At 39.9% G+C, this 13,355-nt stretch overlaps 1 protein-coding gene across 1 annotated transcript; it reads left to right on the top strand.

Moving 5' to 3' along the window:
* Window positions 1–3,422: 3,422 nt before the first annotated feature.
* LOC109159676 (rhodanese-like/PpiC domain-containing protein 12, chloroplastic) lies at window positions 3,423–9,324 on the top strand. Its single transcript, XM_019307756.1, has 8 exons — window positions 3,423–3,723; window positions 4,789–4,905; window positions 5,086–5,177; window positions 6,193–6,293; window positions 6,375–6,485; window positions 6,815–6,923; window positions 7,687–7,737; window positions 9,014–9,324. The coding sequence occupies exons 1-8, from the start codon at window positions 3,489–3,491 to the stop codon at window positions 9,092–9,094; spliced, it is 897 nt and encodes a 298-aa protein (XP_019163301.1). The 5' UTR covers window positions 3,423–3,488; the 3' UTR covers window positions 9,095–9,324.
* Window positions 9,325–13,355: the final 4,031 nt, after the last annotated feature.

The following is a 13,355-nucleotide window of genomic DNA, read 5'->3' as shown; positions in this document are numbered from 1 at the left end:
CTATGGGCTTCCACAAAAAATACAGAAAAATCATACAATCACAACTAAGTGATTCTAAAAATTCATAAACAAGGGACAAGTGAGTAGTGACATGCAATATGGAACTTTTCAACAGATTCACATATTCACAGTCCACATAATTATAGATTCATAGAAACCCGAATCAAAATATCAGAAATTCACAAACAATGGACAAGTGACATGCAATCTGGACCTTCTCAATAGATTGACATTATCACAGTCCACAGAATTATAGAAACCCTAATCAAAGTATCATAAATTCACAAACAAGGGACAAGTGACATGCAATCTGGAACTTCTCAACAGATTGACATTATCACAGTCCACAGAATCATAGAATCACAACTAACAACAACGTATCACAATCTATAAGACTATAATATAATTATGTATAAGATTAGGGTTTAGAGATTACTTCGTTTTTCCAAATTAAACCCTGAGAACAAAGGGCTTCGATTCCGAGCCAGCAATCTACAATCCACCGCACCGGTCGATAACACACCGAATAACAGAATAGGGCTTCCACCGAACAATATTAGCTTCCATCGGAGACTCACACTCTCAGTCTGTAAGTCTAGAACTCTAGAAGAGACTCAGAGAGACCGAGAGAACTCAGAGAACTGGAGAAGAAAGAAGTAAGAACTAGGGTTTCAGAGTAGAGAGAAGAGAGAACGGGACTACGAAAGTCGAGAGAGTTCTTAGGAAGCTGGGCAAATGACAAGGGTTTCAGCTACAAGCTTTAAAACGCAACATATATACTAAGTTTACACGACGTCGAATACCTAAGGGTATACAAAGTCTTAACCCTAAATCGGTTTGTCGGATGGGTTCGGGTGGAATTTATAACCCCCAAACCTACTTCTTATAACCGGCTTCTGAGAACGAGATCGGATCGGGTAAGCTTCTTCGGTTTCAGATTCCGCACCATTGCTTCTCCTCTGGTTCGGGTCGGTCGGGTTAATCGGGTTTCTCGATTTCTGCACACCCCTAACAACCTTTGTTACTCCAAATAAAAATGTTGCTTCTAGGATTCAAACTTGAGATCACCATTCATGCTACTATCTTTTCTACCTTGTTTGACTTTACTTTGGGTATCCTTTGCTACCAACTTTGCTATTCCAAAAAAATCCCACACCATATTAAAAACAATTTAAGAAAATTATTTTCCTTTCTTTTTCTTGTCATGAATAATTTTTACTCTCCCCCTTTACAATTTAAAGGCTCTAAATGACTCTAGAAATCTTCTAAGATACTAAAAATAAAATTAGGGATTCTAAATATTTCTTAAGATACGTTTTTAGATAATCAAAATTTTACAATTATTCTTAACACGTGTTGAAATTCGAATAAAACAATAAAAGCTTCCTTGAATAAAAAACATATGGCTATAATAGACTAAAATTAGTAGATAAGAAATAATTATACATAAAATTATAAAAAACATTTTAAATAAAATATAAGTTAACTAATAACATATCAAATAAGTTTTGAAAAAAATAAACTAAAATGCTCAAATGAACTCACCATTTCTCACAGAAGATATTGATCGGTGGGTACAATTCTCGACCATTTTACTACAACTTGAGTTTTTTTATCGAGGATGTATCAAATGGGTAAAGAATGGTTGTTTGAACCAATTTCACATTTGAAGATATAAAAATTTGATCAACATATTGAAATTCAATTTTACAATTAAAATACACTATGATATACTAACCATTAGTCACCATGCTCACCGGAGTAGATAATGAACCTTGAAAGACACCATAAATACATCGTTGACTTGTTTTACAGGGTACAATATTGGATGAAGGATAACAATTTTTTACAAAAAAAATATTAAATAAGTTACAATTAAGAATCAGTAGATAAATAAATATAAATAAATAAATAAATAAATAAATAAATAAATAAATAAATAAATAAATATATATATATATATATATATATATATATATATATATATATATATATATATATATATATATATATATATATATATATATACACACACACAGAGACACACACGAGCCTTGTTTATAGGAATGAATAAAAAAAAAGACAACGCAATAACAAAGTATATGGCAAATTATACTGTGGGCCACGGTCCACAATGCATTATGGTACAGACATCAAAACAGTGTCGTTTCTTTTAATGAAAAAAAACGGCACCAGTTCCGCGCCGTCTACAAAAAGTAATTTTGATTGTATAATATATTCAGTTTCATTTTGTATACACTGCAGTTTCATTTCAACACAACTACAGTTTCATTTTGTATACACTGCAGTTTCATTTCAACACAACTACAGTTTCATTTTCGGTATAACTATAGTTTTATTCAATATTATACACTCAAATATGTGGAACTATTATTCAGTTTCATTTTATATATACCCTAAAGTTTCATTACAACACAACTACATTATCATTTCGATATAACTACAGTTTCATTGCACAATATACACTCAAATATGTGAAATATTATTCAGTTTCATTTTATATACACTGTAGTTTCATTTCAACACAACTACAGTATCATTTTGATATAACTACAGTTTCGCTGGAGAATATACACTCAAATATGTGAAATTGTTATTCAATTTCATTTTGTATATACTGCAGTTTCATTTCAATACAACTACAGTTTCATTTCAATTCAATTGTAGTTTCATTTGATAATATAAAAATAATATGTAAGGCAGTGTCAGTTTAGATACACTGTAGTTTCATTTGGTAATTAATACACAAAAATACGCGCTCCGTTAAGTTGTAACGACTGCTGTTTATTTTACTTAAAAAAATGGCGCCGTTTTCAGACCATGGTCCATAAAACTTTGTGAACCGCGGTCCAGAGTATAATTACTGCAAAATATATATAATAGTCTATTTAGTTTCTACTAGAAATAACTATTCGAATAGAAAAGTTGCACACAGAAAATTTATATAATTTAAACAGGTATAGAAATTCAAATACGAACTGAAAAGTTACATACAATAATTTTTTTTTTGTTTTTTTTTTTTACATGAACAAACTAATTGAAGGGAAAAAACCCAGACACTTTACAATAAGATATTAACACTATTCTGTTAATACAAATCTAGGCATACCTCTTGGTCATGAAACACACACTCCTTACATTTGATCTATTCACTACCTCTCCTTTCTGAAATTTCATAAGTCCGCACACACCAAACCTTGATAGCATTGCTAGTTTTCAAAGGAGTGATTTCACGTGCCAAAATGTATAGAGGTACCATGTTTATGGAAGTTTGAATTGGTATTGTAAAGTATATATACTTTTTTGGTAATTTTAAAAAAACTTGTGACTTTATCATAGTAAAGGAAAGGATAGGAAGTAAAAATTTATCTTGAATGAATATATTCTTTCTAATTTTACCGCTTTGGACGTAGAAAGTTGAAACCATTTCGGCGAGTCTTCTTCTTTTGTGCGGTCGGCAAGGCAAAATGCTAAGAGCTGCAACTTCTCATTCACCGGCGATTGCCATTCCGGCGGCTCTATTGGCTCTCTCTGCTGCCAGAATCTCGCCCTCTCCATCCTTTCCCAGGCTCTCCACTTTCGCCCTCGCTCTTGCCGGAAGAGCCTCCTTGCACTGTACACTCAGTCGCCGTTTTCCCGTCCCCGGGAGGGTCAATCTCTCAGTCATGTCAGACCGGCTTCCTGTTTCTAAAGGCATCAGAGGTGCTTATTTTCTCCGACATTTTTGTGTGATTCTATCTATACACTTGTGTTGCAGTGATGATTTGCTTACTCCATTTTATTTGTTGTGAACAATGTTTTCATGGAAGCCGGAGTTTTGTATGGGTCAGGGTTTAATAGGTGAAAACCTTCCTGTGTATTTCTACGAAGTTTTTGGCTATTAGAGCCGGTTATAGTGGAGTACTTTTTTTTAAAACCTTCCTCCTGTGTATTTCACTATTTCTTAACATTGTCTGTGAAAGAAAACTCAGAAGAGACACGCTGCCGACATTCTGGATATTGCAAGTTTATTATTCGGATCAATTTTGGCAATTGTTGAATTAGTCTATGAGAAAAGTATGATCAGTTGTTTTCCTTACTCTTTGTGCAATGCCTTTGTTAGTATTGTCTCCTGCAAAGAGATGAAAAATTACAGTTGCAATGCTTCTATTCCATTTCCCCTTCAAGGCTTATCTTTAAATTGAGTGAAAGAAAGCAGAGTCAGAGTTGTGGATCCTATTTTTGAGAATTACTTCTTGTGTATGAATAATTGAAGAGACTGAGCAGTGCTTAATTCCTATCATAGTCTTAACAACAGGCACATTTCAAGAAACAGGCCAGCAATAAAAATGCCTCTTACACCCATGTCTCTTTGCCAAAAATGATATCAGGAGGGCATTTTTGTCACATGACACTTTTTTTCTTCTTTCCTGAACCAATTGTATATAATCAAAATATCCCACCCTTTTCATTTTTTGTAAGGAGGCACGAGAGTAAGATCCATTGAAAATTTCCTTACACATGCACAGATTTGGGTATGGGTATTTTTGTCACTTGATTGTTTATTCATTTTTCATTCCTTAAACCAATCTAACACTTGAATATAATTCTCTTTGTATTATTTTCTATGAACCAAATAATGAAATAGTATTTCTATTTTAGTCCTCCTCTATTTCATTCTTTATTCAAACCTATTTCTATTCCCTCTGTTTTCGTTTCACAAACCAAGATTAAAGTTTCTTATCATTCACTTATTGCTTATACTATATGAAACCACATACTTGTCAGCTTCATTTAGTTCTGGAAGCAGTTCAGAACACAATAGGGAAATATTAGTTCAGCATTTGCTCGTGAAAGAAGATGACCAGAAGCTTTTGCTGGAACTTCAGAAAAGAATTGCACAAGGTTTGTTTCCATGCATTTTTTTATACTACTGAGTAAATAATTGGTAACAGTGTTCATGTGTTAGAGAAATTTGAGTTGTACTTCTAAACTTGGGTTATAAACCCTGGTTACTAGATCCAATCTTCTCTTTTTTCTGGTCCATGCAAGGTTTTTGCTGATGGAATAACTTGTTATATGAAGGTGAGGATCTTAGTGATTTGGCTGCTGAATATTCAATTTGCCCATCAAAAGAAGGAGGAGGAATGCTTGGTTGGGTGAGAAAGGGGCAAATGGTATGCCGCATTTATTACTTGTCTATTTTGATTTTTGACCTTTTGGAGCTATTTTCCCTCCTAGATGGTCCTTGTGATTATTGAAATCAAAATGTTTTCAAGGCTGTGCTTTAGTTTTAAGGCTTAATCATAAATTAAAATGTTTCATTTGGAACTTGCAGGCTCTAAAATTTTAGAAACCAAGACTGCAGATGCCTCACAATTTATAATTTACTCTAAAAGATGATGTAAGAATGCTATTATGAATTATACACATATTTGGGTTCAGGAGATGATTAATCAATTGTGGTTTTATTTTCCCCAGATAAATGGGATGCCAAACTTAAAATTCCAGTTAACTTTCAATAATTTTCTACGTATTTCCTTATCCTTTTCTATTTCTGAATATTGAACTTTTGCAATTGTCATTCCTTTAACATCTGTCATGGTTTTGTATCTGGTAAAACCTTTCTGTTATACCCATAGAACTACATTCTTCATATACAAGGATGGTTCAATGTGAAAATTTGACAGAGGTTGTAGAAATCTGTGTTGCTTTGTTTATGCTTTGTTTATAAACACCCAGAAAGAATGGCCTTCTCTTTCCTGTTGCCAGAAAAGGATGCCCAGGGATTAAAGGGGCAGTTGTTTGAAAGCTATTACCTTGCAGATAAGCTAGTTCTGTTTTAGTAGCACTAGTGGTTTTAAATGGTTTTTGGCTGGTAAAACCTTTGCTCCTGGGTTTTGAATGTTTTATCTTGTTTTAAAGGTCAATGGTTTTGTTCATTGTTAGTGCTAAACAATGTTTAGCCTGAGAGTGAAGGATTGGCCGATTTGGCCCTAGCTGTTCTTCTTTACCAGAACAAGGCTTTATTCTCTAATTGGGAGTTTGGGGCTTTTATTAGTGTTTCCATTTCTCTTGGATCACATGCTGCATTATGCAGTCCTACATGCCAAAATCAGTTGATAACCTTTTTTTTTTTTTTGATAAGTTTCTACTTGATTGATGTTTCTTAACTTGGTAACTTATATACAGGTGCCAGAATTTGAGGAAGCTGCATTTGGTGCACCCATTAACAAGGTTGTCAGATGCAAAACAAAGTTTGGATGGCATTTATTGCAAGTCCTATCTGAGAGGTAATCTGAGGACTCGTCATCAATTGAAACTCCTTTAGTATACACATCTTGTTTCTTACTTTTCTGTTTTATTATGTCCAGGGAAGAATCCATTCTTGAGCATATCCAACCCAATGAGCTTTACGTGAAATTGCACGATCCCACTTTCATGGAAGATGCTCAATTGGTTGATGTTCGGGAACCAGAAGAAGTGTATGAGCTGACTTTGTTAATTCAGAGTGATTTCCAATTAAAGCTATTTTGTTTCTGCATTTCAAATATCAGAAGTAACTGTTGAAAGTGGAAATATAATGAAGAAATAAATATTTCTTGGAAGAGGCCTTAATCATTGAAAAGTATAATGTTCATATGTTCACATGAAATTGATCAAAATTTTGCAGGACTAATTTCTAGTTTTCTTTTCCTAACTTCAGCAACCCCCTCTCTATTGCTTGTTGAAGTCTGGAAGAAAGTAGAGAAAATGTGAAGTACTATTCTTATTCACTCTTTTTACTCTTTCTGTTTTATTTTTTCTTGCACAGAGCCAAAGCACATCTGCCAGGCTTTCAGGTTCTTCCACTTCGCCAATTTGGAGAATGGGGACCCGAAATTACAACTAAGTTTGATCCTCAGAAGGATACATATGTCCTGGTTCGTACATATTTCTTAGTAAAGCATAACATTTGGACTTAGTTTGGTCTTTGCCTAGGTTGTTGCCAGGTGGCAAGCCCTTGTGGGAAGGGGATGTTAACAGCACTTTCACCCACTCCAATGTGTGAACTTTCACTCACTTGATTGTCACTCTTCAAAGACCAGTTGGTCTCTGAATTAAACTGATAATGTTATCTTGCATTAAACTTGTCATCTGACATGCAACACTTGCCATTCTTCCTCCTCTTATCTTTTACTACTCTATGTCTCTGTACAACAAGGATTCTTATCTGTATTCTTTCTGTACTTGCTTCATTCTTCATATGTAATTGATAATATGTGGTAATGGCTTCCAATTTCAAGCTTTCGAGATCTCACTGTAACCAAGTAGTTTCTTCCACGGTTCCACCGCTGGACTTGGGTATTTGATCATAACGATTCCGCCAACCTGACTGGTAAAAAGTGGGCCTAATCCTTGATAAAGTTGTAATACATCTAAGAAATTATTTCATCAAAGTTATTCCCCTTGGGGTACCTAGCAACATGTACTAAATTCCCTGTCCAAGCAAAGGAGCTTATGCCAAAGAGTCTTGACAAATGATGACTTAGCTGAAATTCAGCATGTTTGAACCATCAACCATGAAAAGCTTGCTTTCAACTTTGATTGCATGCTCATTTCTTTGTCTTCTAACTTTGTAATTAATGTTTGTTTCTGAATGTTGAATACCCCTCTTGTTAAAACCAATATCAATCTTTTCTGCAGTGTCACCATGGCATGCGGTCTTTGCAAGTTGCCAAGTGGTTGCAGACACAGGTAAATCAATTGGCATTTGCTTATAATTTAAAAGATAGCATAGTTTATCTTCCATGTAAAAACCTTTGCTCATTTGAAAAGCAAATAATTGTCACACACAGGAATACATAAAACATTAGTTTAAGGAAAACTGTTAAAGTTGCTCAAGACTTATAACATCAATTAAAATGACTAAAATCTGAAAGCTGCTCAAGTCCCAGGTACCGTCTGCCATGGGATAAAAGGGCCTAATATTTGAAAGAATGGAACTAAAAGAGATGGTATTTGAGCCTATAAAAAATGGCTGTAGGCTTAATAATAAGTGCAGTATCTTTTATTTACTGATATGATGAATTCAAATGGAAATAGCAGTTTTGTGAAGCATGTTGAACCTAACTTGCTTGAGCTCTGCAATCATTGGTTAACTTTCACTGTTCTCTTTAAATGCTTTTTCTAAGCATGAAATCCCCATGTTGGGATGTTTAACTAGTAAACGAAATAATCATTTATATTGTGTATGTGTCATGCACCTCTATCTGCATTTCCATTCTCTCAAGCCTAATTGTGTCGATGCAATTGCTCTATTGGTTCTTTTATGCGGATGCTTCAAGTATCTATCACGAATACTTTGATTTGCTTTTCCAAAACTTATTTTGTAACTGTCAACTAAAGGGAAAGAAACCTAGAGAAAATTGAGTAGATTATATGATGCATTGACATTGAAAATGGATTGCTTTTAGCCTTTTAGAGTAAGGTGGAGTGTTTGTTTTAATCAAAGCTTGGAACTTCCTAGATGTTCTAACTTGAGGGAGAGTGTTGAAAAACAAAGAGTTGTGTCTGTCCTATGTCTGTTTATGAATAGGTGCTTACTTAAGAGTTATGTGTCTCTATATATATGTATGATGTTTCTTCATTAGAAATATAGACTTGTAGAAATATATTGTAACCTTTTAGTATTATAATACATTGTCTCATTCTTTGATTCTTCATCTTTGCTTTTGTCTAACTGGCGGGTGGTTGTTATTTTCAACCCGCCAGATCTTTTGATCTTTCAAATTGTACACATTTTTTTTAGTCGTACTCTAACCTTAGATAACTTTTTTTTTTTTTTTTCAAAACCCCTTTGCTCTTATATCTTGTTACATTAAAGAATATAATTATTTTTCAATTCGAAAGTACATGTACAACATGGGAGTCCATTCACATAGGGTTATACTTGTATACTTAACAGTACCCATTTCCTTAATGTATCACATTGACAGATTTTTGTTTGAGCTTCTGAATATTGTGTTTTCAGGGTTTTAGGAAGGTGTTTAACATAGCGGGAGGAATTCATGAGTATGCTGTGAAGGCTGATCCATCAATCCCAACTTATTGATGCAGGGCTTTTCTCCCTACCTATCCGGTTTTCATTTTTTGGCGGAAATATATTAATCAGATCTAGAACAGTTTTTATTTTACCAAATATATATTTTTTTGGTATTATGATCCCAATCAATTTTCTGAGGGAGTGCAGTCACACAGTGGTATACATTGTAGTTTTACTGTTTTACATTTAATATGATTTTCCCATCTTTTAATAATTATATATTCTTGAAATGATTGTGTCTGTGATAGAATGAGATCATTTGGAGTTCAATGAAAGTCCTTTCATTTTGGCCATATTTGGTTATTAGCGGATCCCTTAAAATTTTAATGAATTTGCCAACTTTGACGTTTTGACTATAGTTAAAAGTTAAAACGCCAAAGTAGATGGTTGGTTAGCCAGCGGATTGCTCTCGTGTTTGAGCTTAGTGTTTTGGGGAAGATATAATTTTTTTCAAAACGCCGTCACTTTAATTTATTAAAAAAAAAAAAAAAAAACTAAACGGAGAAGCCTTTTTAAGGCTTTTTAAATGAGAGCCTTTCGGCTTCTCAATACACAATATATTCTTGTTTTGTATTATTATTATTATTATTATTATTATTATTATTATTGTTGTTGTTGTTGTTGTTGTTGTTGTTGTTGTTGTTGTTATTATTATTATTATTGGTAGGGAATATCCCGACCGACATAGCTCCACCACGACCGAGGAGTCTTTGTCTCTTTCTCCTTGTCTTTGCAGGTAAAAGGTCGGGCTCCTTGAGAAGAACCCGGTCGGGAACCGACCGGGAGTTGCCCGAGCGATGGTGTCAACCCCGAGCGGTAGTCCTTCGGCGAGAGAGCTGACTAAAGACACGTGGCGGCTCTTTACATCGACAGGCAGGGCACCCAGGAGGATGGCACGTGGTGGCTACGTGGAAGACATGCCGAGCGGCTGGGATCTTGTCTCCGGCACAGCGGCTATAAGTGCCCACAGTAGCTACAGCGTAGAGGACTTTTGGACGATCGATAGGTTGTAACTAGAGACTCCCGACCGCAGTCAGTCGGTACTCAGTGCAACCAAGTAGATTGTACTTAGGAACTCTACCTTGATCAATAAAGATTTACTTGCTTTACTTGGTCTTGTGTTATTTATATTGCTTACGTAGAATTAGCAGTATCATTTTGGCGCCGTCTGTGGGGACCCGTGCAAGAAAGCTACGTCTTGACGAGCACCCGATCACCATACCAACATGTATCCGTGGGCACACAACAACTTCGCCGACGACCAGGCGGATGCGGCAAGCTCCTCCGACCACTATGCTACCCAACAGCAGCGTCAGACGATGGATCTCAACCTCAACCTTTCACCACCGCATCCGTCAAATGCATACCCGGCCGCCCAGCAACCGGTAAATTACATACAACCGGGATACCCACCACCCGGTCTGCCATACCAGCAGCAGCCGATGATGTATCCCGCCCAGTACCCGTACCCGGTCCCACCTCCACCATACGGGTATTGGCCAGGTCAACCGATGTGCTACACCTCCCCGGTTGGTTATCCACCATATACGCCTGCCTATACAGCTCCAGCCGCCGCCCCTCCAGTACAACCGACCACACAAGTAGAGCCGCAGCGTCAGTCCACTTCCCGGGCTCGACGCTCGGCTCATTCGCGGTTGGAGTCGGGGGGTGCTGATGCGATGGAGGCACCAGCTCAGGCCGTTCAAGCGGAAGACCCTGAAGAGGTTGCCCGAGCGGTAGCTTTTGATCGTCTTCGACCGGAGATGCGCCAGCGTTTGGGACCCCAAGACCCGAACCGCGGGCAAGAGGACGTACAAATGCAGGAAGCTAGCCACGAGGCCTCATCCGGGTATAGCGGGTCGAGGTCTCACCGACGGCGACGCGCTCGGGATACTGCCCAAGCCGTTCAAGCCGCCGAGCTCAACGAAACCCGAGGATTGCTTTACAACCTCCAGGCGGAAGTTGCGCAGCTCAGGAGTGCATATCCTACAGCACCCCCGACCGACCGATCGACCCTCCACCAGACGCCTTTCACAGCAGCGGTAATGGCTCAGCCTTACCCGCTCGACTTAAAGGTCTCGGGAGAGAAGAGCTACGACGGTCGGACAGATCCTGAGGCTCACGTGAATGATTTTTTCAGCAATATGATGCTGAAGGGCGTTTCAGACGCCGTGATGTGCAGGGCCTTCTACTCAACCCTCACCGGTCGGGCGGCAGAATGGTTCCGAACCCTGCCCCCGGGATCGATCGACAAATTTGAGACCCTGGCGATCAAGTTTGTACGAAAGTTCATTACTTCCAAAGTGGTGAGGAAGTCTTATATGTACCTCGAAAAGGCCAAGCAGCTCGAAGGGGAAAGCTTAACCGACTTCCTCATCAAGTGGAAGGCAGCGGTCGGGGAGGTCGAGCCCATGGATGATGCGACCGCCACTCACATGCTTCACATCTCCCTCCGGGCGGGGTATCTGTACCAGGATTTTATCCTCCACCCCCCGACCACATATGAGGAGGCCCTCCGAAGGGTCACTGATTATGCTAACGCAGGTGAGGCGAATGTCGTCAAGCGCTCGCAGGAGGTCGGCTCTTCCTCCCGTAAACCGGCCGGCCGGGCGGAACATCGATCGGGAGATGACAATCCCCGACCCCGCACCAGGCATGGCGAGTTTACGGCCTTGAACCGATCCGCAGCGGAGGCCATGCAATATGCCCAGTCCTGCAACCTCATCAAACTCCCCCATCCCGATCGAGATGGCCCTGATAAGAGTAAGCACTGTGCCTACCATCGATGCGCCGGGCATGATACCGAGGAGTGTACCCACTTGCGCCAATTGTTGGAAGATTTGCTCAATTTGGGAAAATTGGACAAGTGCGTGGGAAAGAGAGAGGAAAGCAAGAGGAATACCGATCGGAGGGAACACAGGCGATCTCATCACCGCTCCGATCGGTCGGGTCAGGACCGAAGAGACGATCGAAGGGACGATCGTCATGAAGACCGACGGGACCCTGATCCCCCGACCAGCAGTCGCCCGGTCGGCAAGCCCACCATCCATGTCATATTTGGTGGCCTAGAAGACGCTTCCCAGCCGAGGACGAATTGCCCGGTTGCGATCGTGGACTCCCGAGAGACCGGGAAAAGACAAAAAATGGAGCCCATAACCTTCACCCTAGAGGACCAACCTAGCAGCAGTGACCACGGCATGGAAGCGCTCGTGGTCACGATCGACGTCAAGGGAACGGACGTCCAGAGGGTTATGGTGGACACGGGTAGCAGTGTGAACGTCCTATACTTGGACGTGTTCGAGAAGCTTGGCCTCGACAGGAAGGAGCTGACTCCGGTCGGTGTACCACTGTCGGGATTTACCGGGGCCCTCATTTACCCCGAGGGCAAAATCACTCTCCCGGTCGAGATCGGCACCCCCCCGAAGTCGATCAAGACAGAGCTTGAATTCGTTGTGGTCAACCTCCATTGCGTCCACAACATCATCCTAGGCCGACCCGCCATCATGAAGATCGGTGGGATAATTTCCATGCCCCATCTCTGCATGAAATTCCCCACCCCCAATGGGGTCGGCGTGGTCCGTGGCGATGTCCAGTCCGCCCGGAAGTGCTACACCCGAGCGGTCAACAGACGCGATTCCGGTCCGTCTTCCCGGGTGAATACTATAGCCAAGGAAGAGGCTAAAGAACGGAAGGAGCAACCCGAACCTTCCGAGGAGATAGAAGAAGTTTCCCTGTCCGAGGACCGCCCGGATAGGAAGATTAAAATTGGCCGGGCCCTCACCCCCGAGCTCCGAGCAGAGGTTCTGAGCATACTCAGGGAGTATGCTGATATTTTTGCGTGGGGACCCGAGGACATGCCCGGGATCGATCGATCGGTCATTTGCCATAAGCTAGCCGTCGATCCCGCAGCGAAGCCGGTCGTGCAGAAGACACGACACCTATCTTCCGATCGCCGCGAGTTTGTCAGAGAGGAGGTCAAGAAAATGGCGGCGATCGAGCACATCCGCCCGGTTATTTACCCCGAGTGGGTGGCAAACATTGTTCTAGTTCCAAAGCCCCCAGCTTGGAGGATGTGCATAGACTTCACGGACCTCAACAAGGCCTGTCCGCTCGACCCGTATCCACTACCAAGCATTCATCAAATGGTCGACGAGACGGCCGGGGCCGAGTTGATGAGCTTCATGGATGCCTTTAAGGGGTATCACCAGATTATGATGCACCATGAAGACGAAAGCAAGACAGCCTTCGTGACCCCGGACGGGCTGTATTG

The sequence above is a fragment of the Ipomoea nil genome, unplaced genomic scaffold (genome assembly GCF_001879475.1).
Source record: "Ipomoea nil cultivar Tokyo-kokei standard unplaced genomic scaffold, Asagao_1.1 scaffold2845, whole genome shotgun sequence".
NCBI lineage: Eukaryota > Viridiplantae > Streptophyta > Magnoliopsida > Solanales > Convolvulaceae > Ipomoea > Ipomoea nil.
Note: the sequence above shows the minus strand (reverse complement) of the source record. Positions and strands in the feature narration are given on the sequence as shown.

Coding starts and splice junctions, on each gene's coding strand:
- LOC109159676 (XM_019307756.1), top strand. CDS start 3,489: ATGCTAAGAGCTGCAACTTCTCATTCACCGGCGATTGCCATTCCGGCG. Junction 4,906..5,085: donor TCAGAAAAGAATTGCACAAG/GTTTGTTTCCAT, acceptor TGTTATATGAAG/GTGAGGATCTTAGTGATTTG. Junction 6,924..7,686: donor AGAAGGATACATATGTCCTG/GTTCGTACATAT, acceptor TCTTTTCTGCAG/TGTCACCATGGCATGCGGTC.